General features: G+C 47.5%; 1 protein-coding gene across 2 annotated transcripts in view; it reads right to left on the reverse strand.

Annotated features, from left to right (window-relative positions):
- Positions 1 to 901: 901 nt before the first annotated feature.
- The window catches only part of LOC105498024 (synaptotagmin 11), a 28,560-nt gene continuing 11,907 nt past the window's right edge, over positions 902 to 17,554 (reverse strand). Inside the window, exons 3-4 of one of the 2 annotated variants that reach the window (XM_011769771.2) lie at positions 5,778 to 5,898; positions 902 to 5,205 (exon numbers count right to left, since the gene is read on the reverse strand). In XM_011769771.2, coding sequence (XP_011768073.1) covers positions 4,895 to 5,205; positions 5,778 to 5,898 — 432 coding nt within the window. In that variant the 3' untranslated portion in view covers positions 902 to 4,894. Of the gene's footprint in view, positions 5,206 to 5,774; positions 5,899 to 17,554 lie in introns of both variants that reach the window. The other variant, XM_011769770.2, reaches the window with a different exon arrangement.

A 17,554-nucleotide genomic window follows, 5' to 3' on the forward strand; every position in this document is an offset into this window, starting at 1 on the left:
ATCTCAAAAAAAAAAAAAGAAAAAAAAAAAAGTACAAAAATTAACTAGACATGGTGGCGCATACCTGTAGTCCCAGCTACTTGGGAGGCCAAACCCAGGAGGTGGAGGTTACGGTGAGCCGAGATTGAGCCACTGCAGTCCAGCCTGGGGAACAGCATGACTGTCTCAAAAACAAAAAATGTAAAGAATAATAATAGTAAATGAGGCCAGGTGCAGTGGCTTACGCCTGTAATCCCAGCACTTTGGTAGGCCAAGGCAGAAGAATAACTTGAGGCCAGGAGTTTGAGGCCGGCCTGGCCAATATGATGAGACCCCATCTCTACTAAAAATACAAAAATTAGCCAAACTTGGTGGTGCGCACCTGTAGTCCCAGCTGCTTGGGATCACTTGAACCCAGGAGGCAGAGGTTACAGTGAGCTGAGATTGAGCCACTGCACTCCAGCCTGGGCAACAGAGCAAGACTGTCTAAAAAAAAAAAAAAAAAAAAAAAAAAAAAAGGGGGTAAATGAATGAATGAGGGAACAGAATTGGCCTGTCTCAGGATTGCTTTTTGGGATAAGTATTTCCAATTAAAGGGGCAGATTGATTCTCAGCACTAAGAACCATCATCTCTCCCTCTGGTAGTGATGGTCTCAGAAATTACATTTCAAGAGGAAAACAGAAAGACTAGAACTAGGACTAGAGCAAGCAGCAAACCAACTCACTTGCCAAATGAGAGTATCTAGGATGGGAGCCTGGAATCTGCATTTTTAAACAAGTGCCCTCAGATGATTCTGAAGCGAGTGGTCTGGGGACCACAGTTTGGAAAACATACCCTAGAACATCCTTTTGGAGTCTGAGTGTTAACCTCACTGATAGGCCTCCCGCTTTCTAGAGAATCAGGCTGACATCATTGTGCCTATTTAATGTGAATCAGTCTTTATTTTGCACTTGTGTGGTGCATTAACAAATTCAACATACAAGATAGCATTACATATTGTAGGTTAGCATTACAGCATTATGCAATTTCACACAATTCATGTTAGCTTTTTCAGTTTTTCTTTTTTTCAAAATTTGACACATTTATTTTATTTTTGAGTTTCATTTTTACAAGAGAAGACACAAGGTAAAGAAAGACAACCACTTCGGAGACGGATCATGGTAAGGGCAATGTCACTGTCATGGCCATAGTGCAAGCCTTCCAAGAAAAGGGACCTGCGTTATTCCCTCTCCTAAGCAAGCTGCCCCTGTCCCACAAACCAGTTCTATCTGTTTTCACATCTAGAGCACTATCCATAAACATGTCCATCTTGGCTGTGCTCCAGTGAGATGAACTGAAAGAAGGAATAACTCGTAAAGGGATCTTTGTTATTAAGAAAAATTCTTGTCTTCCCAAAGGAAGATATCTGCAGAGAAGGAGCGACTGTTGGAAAATCAGGAGTGACCATTCCCTAACCTATTCCTGACCACGAATGCCTTGTGCAAAAGCTAAGATGTGACTCTCTTGTCTTTCTTTCAACTGACTCTTAGGAGGAGGCATTCCTCCTCCACTCTTATCAGTTAGCTCTGGAAAGAACAAATGTGAAAGCCAAAGTCAGCTAAGAAACTTTGGGACAGCAAAGTCAAGGGCACGATGGATCAGGCCTGAGGTAGGAGGAAGGAGCCCTGTACTGTCCGCCTCTTTGCCTTTTTCTGGCAAAGACACTGAGGCAGTTCCTAGGCTACAGAACAATTGGTTCCTCCGCTGTCACCTCAGCACCCACTGCTCAGTAGACCCAAAGAATGCAAGGAATAAAGCTACAAGGAAATGGGGAAGAGAGAGGAGAGTGGGGTGAGGCTGTTTTCCCAGACGTTTGTCAGGAGGAGCTACAGAGGCACACACAGCAGGGCAAAGACCAGACTATCTCCACCTGTTGTTTTGCATTGTTTCTGGGAAGGAAACAAAAGCGGGTTTGCTCAGCGGTTTCTGATCTTTCGACATTAAGGCGATGAAGAGGAACCATTTAAATTTTTTCCTAATGGGGCTTCAGAATGCTCCTGTCAGATTTACATTAAACTATCTCAAAATGCATTTTTAGAAAACAAAAATTATTTTCTTCTACTTATGATACAGTATTTACATTTCATGGGGTATAGGACAGAGAGTAGTGGTGTGACCCCAACTGATGGTGAAATAGTGAGTCAGATTATGGGGTTGGGGGTTGGCAGGGACAAGAACAGAGAGTAGGCTTTGTGACTGCTCAGAATTGCTCTGCATTGTCAAGAACATGGGCTGAAATCAAACAAAAGGTTTAGGGGGAGCAGAGTGGTTTTAAATCCACAAAAGCTAAGGGAACACTGAAAGCAAGATCACCCCCTCTCCATGGAGACTTAGCTTTCCGACTCCCTTCACCAACGCAAGGTTAAAAGTGATGTTCTTGGGTGGACTCAACTAATCTTTCATGCCCTGGATCAAGCGGTTAAGCAACAGCTTGACTGAGTTCCTCCTCGGGTGGGCAAAAATATCTACTGCCTACTGAGTTTACCTCGTTTATTTTAATTAATTAATTAATTTTTGAGACAGGGTCTCACTCCGTTACCCAGGCCAGAGTGCAGTGGTATGATCACGGCTCACTGCAGCCTCTACCTCTGGGCTCAAATGATCCTCCCACCTTAGCCTCCTGAGTAGCTGGGACCACAGGCATGCAGCACCACACCTAGCTAATTTTTTTGTATTTTTGATAGAGATGGGGTTTTGTCATGTAGCCCAGGCTGGTCCTGAACCCCTGGGCTCAAGCAATCCTTCCACCTCGGCCTCCCAAAATACTGGGATTACAGGCGTGAGCCACTGTGCCTGGCCTCAAGTTTACCTATTATCCATGGAGTCTGTGCCATCTGAGAAGTCTCAACATTGGAGACATAGCTGCTGTAGGAGTAAAGAGACTTGAATTCTAATCCCAGAAATATGCTGAATCTCTCTCAACCTCTATTGCCCAGTGGTAGAAGAAGAATTGCATCCTGTAGTTCCCCCATCCCTTCACCATGTGGTAAGACATAAGTTCCTAGAACTATGCAGCTTGTTTTGAGGAAAAGAATGCTCTGAAAGAATCCAACTTATCTTCATTCACTCAGTCATACTGTTATTTTTTTTATTTTTATTTTTTGTTTGTTTGTTTTCGAGATGGAGTCTCGCTCTGTCGCCCAGGCTGGAGTGCAGTGGCCGGATCTCAGCTCACTGCAAGCTCCGCCTCCCGGGTTCACGCCATTCTCCTGCCTCAGCCTCCCAAGTAGCTGGGACTACAGGCACCTGCCACCTCGCCCGGCTAGTTTTTTGTATTTTTTAGTAGAGACGGGGTTTCACCGTATCAACCAGGATGGTTTCGATCTCCTGACCTCGTGATCCGCCCGTCTCGGCCTCCCAAAGTGCTGGGATTACAGGCTTGAGCCACCGCGCCCGGCCTGTTATTTTTTTAAGAGCTACATTTTTATTGAAAAATTTAAGGAGAACTTCTGAGGGCCCATTTTTTTTATGAAGCAAAAATTACAACATCTAAGCTATTTGAGAAGAAGACTCTAAAGCATCTCCATGGTCGGCATTTCTGGAAAAACAAAGGCCAGTGTAATTCTTCAAACCTCTGATAACTTCCAACCCATTAACCAAGAAATGGCTGTCCCTACAGTAGATAGCTGCAAAGGGGAATTGCTGTCATCATCACTTGTCTTCTCTCCTTGTCCTTATACCTGAAAACAGCTTTTGGGATCAGCTGGATGTGTTCATTGGTACTATCCTATAGCTGAATTTGAAGTCTCCAAACTCCTTTTAGAGAAGTCATCAAGTTTGATAAAAGTCCACGTTCTGATGTATTGGATGCATAAGTCTGATGTATTCTCTGTGCTTCAGCTCGGTCTGTCAGTTAATTATAGACTACCCTTTACTAATTCATAGCAGAAGACTGATAGCAAAAATACCCCCATTTCTCAATTCCTTTCTCCTGCAAACCTTGCCTCATTCACCCCACCTTTGTTTCTTGGCTTACTACAGACCTCTAGACCTTGAGGTCAAAGAGCAGAGATATAAGAGGCAATAAAAAGAAAAGATGGGAATGATGAAAACATGAGGTTTTATAAGAGCAAAATTTTCTTCTGCAGAGGTGGGGAGTGGGAGAAATTCTCCAGAAAAGCCCAATAAAAAGAAGCCAATTTCAGATAATCAGCAAATACAATGCAGCACAAAACACAATTTCCATGGATTAAAATCTGCAACTTGATATTGGCAGTTAGGCTAATTTCTTCAGTTTGTATTAGACATGCAAGTATATGGTTACATTGTTATATATAGATTTGTAGGGGTCTTTCCCTCTCTTTTGTCCCCCATTAAAGAAACAAAAAACAAAAACAAAAAACAAAAAAAAAACAGAGGCCGGGCATGGTGGCTCACACCTGTAATCCCAGCACTTTGGGAGGCCAAGGCGGGTGGATCACCTGAGGTCTGGAATTCAAGACCAGCTTGGCCAACATGGTGAAACCCATCTCTACTGAAAATATAAAAAATTAGCCAGGCATGGTGGTGGGCACCTGTAGTAATCCCAGCTACTTGGGAGGCTGAGGGAGGAGAATCGCTTGAACCCGGAGGGCGGAGGTTGCAGTGAGTCGAGATCTCACCATTGCACTCCAACCTGGGCAACAAGAGCGAAATTCCGTCTAAAAAAAAAAAAAAAGATTCTAGTGCCTTGCAAAGGAGAAAAAAACATCAAACATCATTGCTAAGAACTGATCTGCAGCTGTGGTCACGTAGGGTGTTCTTTGTTGAGTTTGTTTTGTAAGACATTTTCTTCTACAACTAAAATGAGGTTTTGAGTCCACTTCTCTGTCATCTCTTTCCCTGCCACATCCCTCCCCAGCCTGGCCCCAGGGGTTAGAGGAGAGAAGAACAGGATTAGTATTCACTCAGACTGTGCCACTTGGCCACAGGCTTGCGGGGGCTCTCGCAGACCTCTCTCCAGTGTTCAGCACCGCTGGCTGTGACACTGTGTGCCCCCAGGATCAGCCTCCCCACCACCTCGTTCTTGGTGGTGCGATCGAAGTCGATAACGAGGAACTCGATGCTGATATCAGGCAGGAGGTCAGCAGGGATGTCGTAGATGAAAGATTCGTTGAAGATGGGGTTCAAAGTGCACTTCTTCACATGGGTTTTCTTCTTGGCAATGCGCTTTCTGCCGTAGTAGACGTTCACCTTGACATAAGGATCTGGGGCCCCCAAAGAGATAAGAAAAAGGGAGACAGGCCTATGACACAGTCCTCTCCTATGTAATGGTAATTTCATGTTGGGAAAGGCGGGGGGCTCTGTTGTTCATATCTTTGATGGCCACCCCATGTGTTCTTTAGTGATTGCACAATAAACACACATTGACCATATGTGAGTCTGCCTGCCTGGACAACGGGCCAAGGAAACCAAGCAGGAATAGAACAGAACAACTTTCTCAAGTAAGGTCTGAAGAATGATACCAATAAGTATTTTAAAGGGCACAGAGACAAATGCCTGCAGCCTTTTTGATAAGTCTCTCTTAGCACCTGTCATGCATATTATTTAGGATACCTTGCCATATGTAAAGACCCCATTTGTTCAACTGAAGAATCTTCCTAGCTAGGGAAATCTATTGGATGTAGACACTCATTGGGAAGAGAATGTCTACAGAAAGAGGAGTAGATTAAATTGAAAGAGGCAAGGATCTTGAAGTGTGGAGGTCTATCTGGGCCACGGGCAAGGAGTCAGGGGTGGTTCAGACAGTAAGAAATAGGTTGAAGTAAATAGCTGCTACCTGAGAGACCGGTGATATCCATCTTCGGCAAGTGTCTGGCTTTGAGGACCACCACTGTCATTCTCTGTGCCACAGGCTGATATGACAGAGACACCTGGAGCTCCCCTCTGCTGATGCACTTCTGTGAGGAAGAAATGGCAGGTGAGAATCCTGTCAGAGGGTGCAGGGCGGAGCACAAAAAGTGTGCAGAGCAGTGGGAAGAGTCTGGGGGAGGACAAGTGCAGGAATGATAAGTTTGTTGGAAAGATGCTCATCGCCTAGAAACGTGTTATGATTTTATTTAACAAGGAGGCAGAAAGGATACATTATAACCATATTCTGATATTAAATAATTTGCATGGAGAGCCTGCATAGCCATAGCCTTGCATTTATGAGCAGGACCTCTGGAACCAGAGTAGCCTGGATTCAAATCCTGACTCTTTATCTTTTTTTTGAGACAGGGTCTTACTCTGTTGCCCAGATTGGAATTCAGTGACATGATCTTGGCTCACCGCAGCCTCCATCTCCTGGACTTTAGCAATCCTCCCACCTCAGCCTCCTGAGCAGCTAGGACTACAAGTGTGTGCTACCACACCTGGCTATTTTATTTTATTTTTTTTTTGAGACGGAGCCTCGCTCTGTCGCCCAGGCTGGAGTGCAGTGGCCGGATCTCGGCTCATTGCAAGCTCCGCCTCCCGGGTTCACGCCATTCTCCTGCCTCAGCCTCCCGAGTAGCTGGGACTACAGGTGCTCGCCACCTCGCCCGGCTAGTTTTTTGTATTTTTTAGTAGAGATGGGGTTTCACCGTGTTAGCCAGGATGGTCTTGATCTCCTGACCTCGTGATCCACCCGTCTCAGCCTCCCAAAGTGCTGGGATTACAGGCTTGAGCCACCACGCCCGGCCTTTTTTTTTTTTTTGAGACGGAGTCTCGCTCTGTCACGCGGGCTGGAGTGCAGTGGCCGGATCTCAGCTCACTGCAAGCTCTGCCTCCCAGGTTTACGCCATTCTCCTGCCTCAGCCTCCCAAGTAGCTGGGACTACAGGAGCCTGCCACCTCGCCCGGCTAGTTTTTTGTATTTTTTAGTAGAGACGGGGTTTCACCGTGTTAGCCAGGATGGTCTCGATCTCCTGACCTCGTGATCTGCCCGTCTCAGCCTCCCAAAGTGCTGGGATTACAGGCTTGAGCCACTGTGCCCGGCCTTTTTTTTTTTTTTCCTATACACAGAGTCTCACTATGTAGCCCAGGCTTGTCTTGAATTCCTAGTCTCAATGGATCCTCCCACCTCAGCCTCCCAAAATGCTGGGATTACAGGCATGAGCCACCGTGCCCAGATGCTATTTCTTATCTGTGACCTTGGACAAGTTACTCAACATCTCTGTACTTTGGATTCCTCATCTATAAAATGTGGGTGAAAGGTTGTACCTACCACATAGCATTTTTTTTTTTTTTTTTTTGAGACGGAGTCTCACGCTGTTGCCCAGGCTGGAGTGCAGTGGCGCGATCTCGGCTCACTGCAAGCTCCGCCTCCCGGGTTCCCGCCATTCTCCTGCCTCAGCCTCCCGAGTAGCAGGGACTACAGGCGCCCACAACCGCGCCCGGCTAATTTTTTGTATTTTTAGTAGAGACGGGGTTTCACCGTGGTCTCGATCTCCTGACCTTGTGATCCGCCCGCCTCGGCCTCCCAAAGTGCTGGGATTACAGGCGTGAGCCACCGCGCCCGGCCCCACATAGCATTATCAAAAGGATTAAATAAGTTAAAATTTGTAAACTGCAATGGTGCCCAGCACATAGTGTGCACTATAGAAGTGCATCCTCTCATTTGGTTCTTAACCTTTAAAAAGTTCGAAGACTGTACGGTGGGAGGTAGGAAAACTGGGTTTGAATCTTAACCTTGCCACTTACTCACCACATGGCCTTGGGCAAGTCCCTGCATTTCACAAGGTGAATATCCACACCTGCTCTGCCCACCCCAATGTGCACTCCAGTGTATCTTCTCCAGCCAAATCAGCTTCCTCCCTAGCACCCTGATCTTTGTTTCTCCATCTTTAAATGTGATGCTAGGCTCCATTTTGAGCTTGAAAAAAAACTCTAGTCCTCCAAGAACTTTTTTTTTTTTTTTTTTTTTTGAGACAGAGGCTTGTTCTTGTTGCCCAGGCTGGAGTGCAGTGGCATGATCACGGCTCACTGCAACCTCCGCCTCACGGGTTCAAGTGAATCTCCTGTCTCAGCCTCCAGAGTAGCTGAGATTACAGGCGCCCACCACCGCGCCCGGCTAATTTTTGTATTCTTAGTAAAAACAGGATTTCACCATGTTGGCCAGGCTGGTCTCTAACTCCTGACCTCAGGTGATCTGTCTAGCTTGGCCTCCCAAAGTGCTGGGATTACAGGCGTGAGCCACCGCGCCTGGCCCCTCCAGGAACATTTTAAAGAACATTTGCATAGGCACTGCATGCCAGGTTTTGAGGATCCAGAGTTGATGTGACTCAGCTGTTGCTCCCAAGGAGCTTACCACTCAGTAGAAGAGACAGAGAAGTAAATAAGCATGTACGGGACTTGTCAGAGAAATGAGAAGCCTGTCTAAGTGCTCTGGGCACCTAGAGCTGGGAGATTGAGGGAAGGCTTTACCAGCTGATGCCTGGACTGAGTTGCTGGGGGTACAAAACCATGAAGCAATGGGCAGAGAGATGATCATGTCAGGCAGGTGGACAGGAGTGGCTGGCACAAAGGAGTTGGGCCTGAAAAGGTAAGCTGTGTTTAGAGAATGGCTGAGAGGTGAATATGCCTGAAGTAGGGGTGGCTGATAGGACGGGTAGGTCAGGAACCTGGAAAGGTGGGCAAGGCTGGAGTAAAGGGCTGTTGGGATACTACCAAAGAGCAGAGTCAGCAGCACCCATACAAGAGGAGGTTGGTGAGTATAGGAGTGGAAACCTGTCATTGTTTTTTTTGAGTCTGTTGCCCAGGCTGAACGACAGTGGTGAGATCTCAGCTTTCTGCAACCTCTACCTCCTGGGCTCAGGAGACCCTCCCACCTCAGCCTCCCAGGTAGCTGGGACTACACGTATACACCAACATGCCAGGCTAAATTTTGTATTTTTTGTAAAGACAGGGTCTCACTATGTTGCCCAGGCTGGTCTCGAATTCCTGGGGTCAAGCAATCTGCCCACCTTGGGCTCCCAAACTGCTGGGATTGCAGGCGTAAGCCACCAGGCCTGGCCGGTTGTCATCACTTTATTAAAATGATTATTATTTCAGAGAAAGGTGGAGAATGAACTAAAGTGGAGAAAGACCAACATCAGAAAGCTTAGTTAAGAGGCTGCCGTAGTCGGGCGCAGTGGCTCACACCTGTAATCCCAGCACTTTGGGAGGCTGAGGTGGGCAGATCACGAGGTCAGGAGTTCGAGACCATCCTGGCTAACATGGTGAAACCGCCATCTCTACTAAAAATACAAAAATTAGCCAGGCGTGGTGGCCGGTGTCTGCAGTCCCAGCTACTCCGGAGGCTGAGGCAGGGGAATGGCATGAACCCGGGAGGCGGAGCTTGCAGTGAGCCAAGATTGCACCACTGCAATCCAGCCTGGGCGACAGAGTGAGACTCTGTCTCTGAAAAATAAAATAAAATAAAATAAATAAATAAATAAATAAATAAATAAATAAATAAATAAATGCTGGGCGCAGTGGCGTGTGCCTATAGACCCAGCTACTCGGGAGGATTGATTGAGCCCAGGAGATCAAAGCTACAGTGAGCTGTGATCGAGCCACTGCACTCCAGCCTTAGCCACAGAGCGAGACCCTGTCAAAAAGAGGCTGCTGTGGCTGGGCGCAGTGGTTCACGCCTATAATCCAAGCACTCTGGGAGGCCAAGGTGGGTGGGTCACCTGAGGTCAGGAGTTCAAGACCAGCCTGGCCAACATGGTGAAACCTCATCTCTACTAGAAATAGAAAAATTAGGGCCGGGTGCGGTGGCTCACGCCTGTAATCCCAGCACTTTGGGAGGCCGAGGCGGGCGGATCACGAGGTCAGGAGATCGAGACCATCCTGGCTAACACGGTGAAACCCTGTCTCTACTAAAAATACAAAAAAATTAGCCGGGTATGGTGGCAGACGCCTGTAGTCCTAGCTACTCGGGAGGCTGAGGCAGGAGAATGGCGTGAACCTGGGAGGCGGAGCTTGCAGTGAGCCAAGATTGCACCACTGCACTTCAGCCTGGGTGACAGAGGGAGATTCCGTCTCAAAAAAAAAAAAAAAAAAAAAATTAGGCCGGGCGCCGTGGCTCACGCCTATAATCCCAGCACTTTGGGAGGCCAAGGCGGGAGGATCACGAGGTCAGGAGATGAAGACCATCCTGGCTAATACGGTGAAACCCTGTCTCTGTTAAAAATACAAAAAGGCCGGGTGAGGTGGCTCAAGCCTGTAATCCCAGCACTTTGGGAGGCCGAGACGGGTGGATCAGGAGGTCAGGAGATCAAGACCATCCTGGCTAACACGGTGAAACCCCGTCTCTACTAAAAAATACAAAAAACTAGCCGGGCGAGGTGGCGGGTGCCTGTAGTCCCAGCTACTCGGGAGGCTGAGGCAGGAGAATGGCGTGAACCCAGGAGGCGGAGCTTGCAGTGAGCCGAGATCATGCCACTGCACTCCAGCCTGGTGACAGAGGGAGACTCTGTCTCAAAAAAAAAAAAAAAAAGAAAGAAAGAAAGAAATAGAAAAAATAGCCAGATGTGGTGGCTTATGCCTGTAGTACCAGCTACTCAGGAGGCTGAAGCAGGAGAATCGCTTGAACCAAGGAGGTGGAGGTTGAGGTAGGCCTTGATCACGCCACTGCACTCCAGCCTGGGCGACAGAGTGAGACTCCATCTCAGAAAACCAGATTCCGTTGTTCTGTAGCAACCTGCTACAGAAGAAATGATTGGGACTGGAACTAGGGCTATGGCAGAGGAGATGGACATGGAGGTAAAATATGTCTCAGGAAGAATTGTCAGGGCTTTTTAGACTTGGGCAGTTAATTGGCTGTGAAGCCTAGGGAAGAGGGAGGAAAGGGTGGACTATTTCTTATGTTTTTAGCTTTAGAAAGTGGGGATGAGGCCAGGATAAAGAAAACAAAAGGAGGTGAGTTTTGAGGAATGTAGAACACAGTAAGTTAAATTCGGGACAAATCATTGCCCCGCTATCACCTTATTCCTTGTATTCTTCAAAGACCCAAAGAAATGTCATCTACTCCAGGAAGTCTTAAATTGAGCAAAAATAGACTATGCTCATCACCAGCCTTATATACACCACACACTCACAAAAACAATTTATTAGGCACTTACTTATTAAGTGCCAAGCACTCTCCGCTAGAAGCTAGGGCTGAAAAGATGGATACTGAGGAATCCTATCCTTAAGAAGCTCCCAGCCTAGTTCACTATCTACTCAGGTATGTCTGGTGCTGGAAAGAACAGCAGCAGCAAATATGCCAATTAACTCATCAATAAAAAACAAGGAATAAGCCTAATAGTTTGTGCTTTCATTGTAGGCCTTAAGTCATCTCAAGGAATGAAACTGTGACATTTCACATGACTTTAAAAATTTCTTCAGTCGGCCGGGCGCGGTGGCTCAAGCCTATAATCCCAGCGCTTTGGGAGGCTGAGACGGGCGGATCACGAGGTCAGGAGATTGAGACCATCCTGGCTGACACGGTGAAACCCCGTCTTTACTAAAAAAATACAAAAAATTAGCCGGGCGAGGTGGCGCATGCCTGTAGTCCCAGCTACTCGGGAGGCTGAGGCAGGAGAATGGCCTGAACCCGGGAGACGGAGCTTGCAGTGAGCTGAGATCCGGCCACTGCACTCCAGCCTGGGCGACAGAGCGAGACTCCATCTCAAAAAAAAAAAAAAAAAAAAAAAATTTCTTCAGTCTATGTTTCATCCTAGGAGCATGTGGAAATGTCTCTCATAGGGTATAAAAAATAACTAACTAGGCCGGGTATGGTGGCTCACGCCTGTAATGCTAACACTTTGGAGGCCAAGGAGGGCGGGTCACTTGAGGTCAGGAGTTCAAAACCAGCCTGGCCAACATAGTGAAACCCTGTCTCTACTAAAAATACAAAAGATTAGTGGGGCATGATGGTGCACACCTGTAATCCCAGCTACTCAGGAGGCTGAGGCAGGAGAATTGCTTGAACCCGGGATGTGGAGGTTGCAGTGAGCTGAAATTGTGCCACTGCACTCCAGCCTGGGTGAAAGAGCGAGACTCTGTGTCTAAAAAAAAAACAAACAAAAAAAAACTAACCAAGGTTTAAACCCACCCCTTAGCTTTTGAAATTGAAATACAAAAGGGAATCAACTTTAAAAATATTTGCATGGTTTTTCTCGGCTAGAGAGAAGCCCCACATTTTGTTCTTACCCATAACATATGTATTGTCAGCTCTTTTCTTTTTTTTTTTTTGAGATGAAGTCTTGCTCTGTTGTCCAGGCTGGAGTGCAGTGGTGCAATGGCTCACTGCAACCTCCACCTCCTGGGTTCAAGCAATTCTCCTGCCTCAGCCTCCCGAGTAGCTGAGACTACAGGCGTGTGTCACCATGCCCAGGTAATTTTTGTAGTTTTAGTAAAGACGGGGTTCCACTATGTTGGTCAGGCTGGTCTCGAACTCCTGACCTCGTGATCCATCCGCCTCAGCCTCCCAAAGTGCTGGGATTACAGCTGTGAGCCACCATGTCCGGCCTATTGTCAGCTCTTAATTGTGTCCATGGGAAGTACCCTCAGCCAATTTTATTTTATTTTTATTTTTGAGCTAGGGTCTCACTCTGTTGCCCAGCTGGAGTGTAGTGGTGTGATCTTGACTCACTGTAGCCTTGACCTCCAGGGCTCAAGTGATCCTCCCACCTCAGCCTCCTGAGTAGCTAGGGCTACAGGCATGTGCTAACACGCTCAGCTAATTTTTGTGTTCTTGGTAAAGATGGATGGGGTTTTGCTATGTTGCCCAGGCTGGTCTCAAACTCCTGGGCTCAAGTGATCTGCCCGTCTTAGTTTCCCAAAGTGCTGGGAATACAGGTGTGAGCCACCATGCTTGGTCCCTCGGCCAGTGTGTTTTTGGTTTTTTTTGTTTGTTTTTCCCCTCGAGACAGGGTCTTGCTCTGTCACTCAGGCTGGAGTGCACTGGCACCATCTCAGCTCACGGTAACCCCCACCTCCTGGCTTCAAGTGATTCTGGTGTCTCAGCCTCCTGAGTAGCTGGGATTACCGGTGTGAACCACCACGTCTAGGGTTTCTGCCATGTTGGCCAGGCTGGTCTTGATCTCCTGAGTGGAAGCAATCCACCCACCTCAGCCTCCTAAGGTGCTCCTAGGCGTGAGCCACCATGCCCAGCCCTCGGCCAGTTTTGAATTACAGTCTGGTTGCCCTTGCCAACCAGTATACTTCTGGGCTGTTTCATTTTGCTAGAAGTCAGAATGTAATCAGTGAATATAAACTCACTTTTACTATTAGCCACATCAAATGAAAAGTAATCCCGGCCGGGCGCGGTGGCTCAAGCCTGTAATCCCAGCACTTTGGGAGGCCGAGACGGGCGGATCATGAGGTCAGGAAATCAAGACCATCCTGGCTAACACGGTGAAACCCCGTCTCTACTAAAAAGTACAAAAAACTAGCCAGGCGAGGTGGCAGGCTCCTGTAGTCCCAGCTACTCCGGAGGCTGAGGCAGGAGAATGGTGTAAACCCGGGAGGCGGAGCTTGCAGTGAGCTGAGATCCGGCCACTGCACTCCAGCCTGGGCTACAGACGGAGACTCCGTCTCAAAAAAAAAAAAAAAAAAAAAAGTAATCCCTTATGGAAAAGAAAATTGAATGGATTCCAAAACATTCAGAACTGAGCTATCCAATACAGTAGCCACTAGCTACATGTGCCTATTTAAATTTTTTTTTTTTTTTTTTTTTGAGACGGTGTCTCGCTCTGTCTCCCGGGCTGGAGTGCAGTGGCCGGATCTCGGCTCACTGCAAGCTCCGCCTCCCAGGTTTACGCCATTCTTCTGCCTCAGCCTCCCGAGTAGCTGGGACTACAGGCGCCTGCCACCTCGCCCGGCTAGTTTTTTGTATTTTTTTTTAGTAGAGACGGGGTTTCACGGTGTTAGCCAGGATGGTCTCGATCTGCTGACCTCGTGATCCGCCCGTCTCGGCCTCCCAAAGTGCTGGGATTACAGGCTTGAGCCACCGCGCCCGGCCCCTATTTAAATTTTAATTTAAATTAAATAAAATTAAAATTATAGTTCCTCAGTTAACACTAGCCACATTTCAAGTGCTCAACAGCGACATGTAGCTAGTAGCTACCACACTGCATGGTGCAAATATAGAACATTTCTATCATCATTAGACAGCACTGATCTAAAAAGGACTTTTGCATGGTTTTGGCTACTGCTCCCCTCTGTTTCCATGAATAATAATAAAATGTTAGCTAGGTTTGATATCAATTTCTGGGGTCTTCCTTCAATACTGAGTATCTAAATACTAAATATGCAGTCTTTAACTATGATTCTAACTTTATACACGGAGGAAGGATAGGTGAGGGGAAAAGCAACATTTGATTTTTTTTTTTTTTTTTTTTTTTTTTTTTTTTTTTAGACGGAGTCTTGCTCTGTTGCCAGGCTAGAGTGCAGTGGTGTGATCTCGGCTCACTGCAACCTCTGCCTCCCAGGTTCAAGCAATTATCCTGTCTCAGCCTCTGGAGTAGCTGGGACTACAGGCACATGCCATCAGGCCCAGCTAATTTTTGTATTTTTAGTAGAGACGGGGTTTCGCCATGTTGTCCAGGATAGTCTCGATCTCTTGACCTTGTGATCTGCCTGCCTCAGCCTCCCAAAGTGCTGGGATTACAGGCGTGAGACACCGCGCCCAGACAAAATTTGATTTTAAAAGCACAGTTTTATTTGCAAGAATAACATGAATGACAAGATTATAGCTTAGGTTTCCTGATTACTTATTTAAAATTCTGTATCCTAAATCATATATTCTAGCAAAATCTTTGTAATCAAAATCCCCGTGCCTCTTTCCTAGTGTTTTTGGAAAGTAGACAACTTCTGGTTACCATTTTCATCTTTTTCTCCCTTAAAAATCACTCCTCAGGCAACTGTCCTCCATCTGACCCCTCCTTCACCTTGGGCCATCTCACACTGGCAGCATGCCCGTCCCCACTCAGCACCACTTTGCGATGCCCAAGTCTGTAGCCACAACACCACCTGAATGCCACTCCATCCTGCATTGAAGGCAGTTTAATGTCGTTCCCTCAGGCCCCCTCCTTTTCTCTTTCTACCCAATTCCCATTCCAAGTAGCTATGTCAATGGCTCTTTCTTTCAAAAGAGCCATTGAAGGCTGGGAGCAAGCTCTGTTTCCCAGCCCCTTGGCCTAGTGAGGTAAAGGCCCTGTTGGGGGGCAGGCAAGCAGAAGGACAAGGGGGAGAAAGGATTTTCTCATGCCTGACAGAGCTGCGGGGCTCAGCTGTCTGAGAGCAATCTCCTTGCTCCTTCAGTGGAACAGAGGAACAGGAACAGTGGTCCTAAAGAATACACTCAGAAGAAATAATACTTAGGCAAGGAATAGTCTGTTTTCCTATAATTAGCAGAACCTCTTTCAGAGTGATGTTCTAGCCAAGGAGCCCTTGTATTAGGTGGACCAACATAACCTCAATAAACCCTTCTTGGGGCCAGATGTCCTAAGGGCCACCTCTACCCTAAATCACAACCATAGAAAAACAAAACCTTAACATTCAACCCCATACCCCTTTTCCTCCCTGCAATACACATACATGATCTGTTGCCCAGTCTGGAGTGCAGTTTGTGGTAATAGCTCACTGCAACCTCAAACTCCTGGGCTCAAGCAATCTTCCCGCCTTGGCCTTCCAAAGTGCTAGTATTACAGGTGGGAGCCACTGTGCCTGGCCATATTTTCTTTCCTCTTTCTTTTTTTCTTAAATTTTATTTTGAGACAGGGTATCATTCTGTCATCCAGACTAGAGTGCAGTAGCTTTTTCCTGGTCTGTGTAAGCCAGACCAGGAAAAAGCCTATTACAGCCAGTGTGGCATGGTCCAGGGCAGCTCCAGCTCATGTTCACCTAGGGGAGATCCTACTTTGCTGCAGTAGGGAGGATTTGGGATAGACATTTGCAGCCTGCACTGCTAGGGAACCTAGTGGATGAGTGACTAGGGAGATGACAGCCATGGCTCAGATGGAACATAGTCCTGCCTATGGGCACTGGGTGGGAAAATGGGCTTAGGAAGCCTGGGAGGCTGGAAAGCTCTGGGGTGGTGCTGCACAGGCTCTGGGTGTCCTATCTCGGGCCTCCTCCAGGGCGTGTGTTGCTCAGGATCCTAGCCCTGGCTTATCCCTCCTCAAGGGAGTTAATAAAGTGGAAAGAAATGTGGCTCTTGCCAAGAGCCCCTGGCAGTTTAGCAAATACCATTGTCTGTGCTGTGTCCAGTGCCCTTGATTTGAGACTGTTTTGTTCCCAGCCCAAATCAGTCCCTTTCATTGCCAATCTCTTCCCAGCTGCAGCTTGGCACAGAGCCATATTCCACTCCCAGCCTTGGGCTGCAAGTGTATAGCTGTCTGGAGGAGTTCAGCTGGTTGGTGGCTTTACCAAGGTTGGAGTCACATGGAAGGGTGTACTGGAAAGGCTCCCTCCTTTAAGGAGTTAGACAAGGGAAGGAGTGGAGGATGGGAGCCGCTGTGAAGGGAATAAGGAAACAGCGGAATGGGTGGGCAGAGCCCTGAGGAAAAAAGATGGGAGGAGAGGGAAGGGGAGAGAAGGGGATGAAACAGGCCCCTGCATCTGTTTCTGTTCACACCTTCTGATTCCAATCTCAGAGGATGTGAAAACCCCTGCAGTGCTGGACTCTGGGATGTCTCATTGTATCCTGGCATTGAGAACCACAAGATGTGGCAGTGTCTTGTTTATGCTCTGACCAAATGTGTCTAATATTCTTCAAGATTCTTGGACTTCCCTGGCCCCTGTGACAAGAATCTGAGTGTGCCAGGTGGCAGCAGCGGTTCCTTCAGGAAATGAAAGGCAGGACTGGGCTGGCTGCAGGGGGACAGGTGCCTGCTACAGAACAGAGAAGGCAAGAACACACACACGCAGAGTGTGCTCCCCACTGTTGACGACCCAGACTTGACACAGTGCCCTTCTTCGGCAGGCAAACCTTCTTCCTGGGTGCTCACTGCTCACTCTGCACCTGCTAACTTAGGAGCCTCTTCTATCCAATCCTGAGCCTCCTGTCTCCCCACTGAGTCCACTGAGGGCTTGCAGGTAAAAAAAGGTATCAAGAAATAAGTATGAGGCCGGGCGCGGTGGCTCAAGCCTGTAATCCCAGCACTTTGGGAGGCCGAGACGGGCGGGTCACAAGGTCAGCAGATCGAGACCATCCTGGCTAACCCGGTGAAACCCCGTCTCTACTAAAAAATACAAAAAACTAGCCGGGCAAGGTGGCGGGCGCCTGTAATCCCAGCTACTGGGGAGGCTGAGGCAGGAGAATGGTGTAAACCCGGGAGGCGGAGCTTGCAGTGAGCTGAGATCCGGCCACCGCACTCCAGCCTGGGCGACAGAGCGAGACTCCGTCTCAAAAAAAAAAAAAAAAAGAAATAAGTATGATCTGCTCCCAGGCAGAGCTCTTTCTGGGAGATGTGCAGTTGTTTCTAGTGGCCTCGAAATTCTTTCCTAATCTCCTTCACCAATTCAGTCCTCCCTTGTCTTCCTCCACTTTGTCAAAACAAAATGTAAATATTTACAAACCACATGCATCACCCAGGTATCAAACTTGATTAATAATAGAAAT

The sequence above is a fragment of the Macaca nemestrina genome, chromosome 1, assembly GCF_043159975.1.
Source record: "Macaca nemestrina isolate mMacNem1 chromosome 1, mMacNem.hap1, whole genome shotgun sequence".
NCBI lineage: Eukaryota > Metazoa > Chordata > Mammalia > Primates > Cercopithecidae > Macaca > Macaca nemestrina.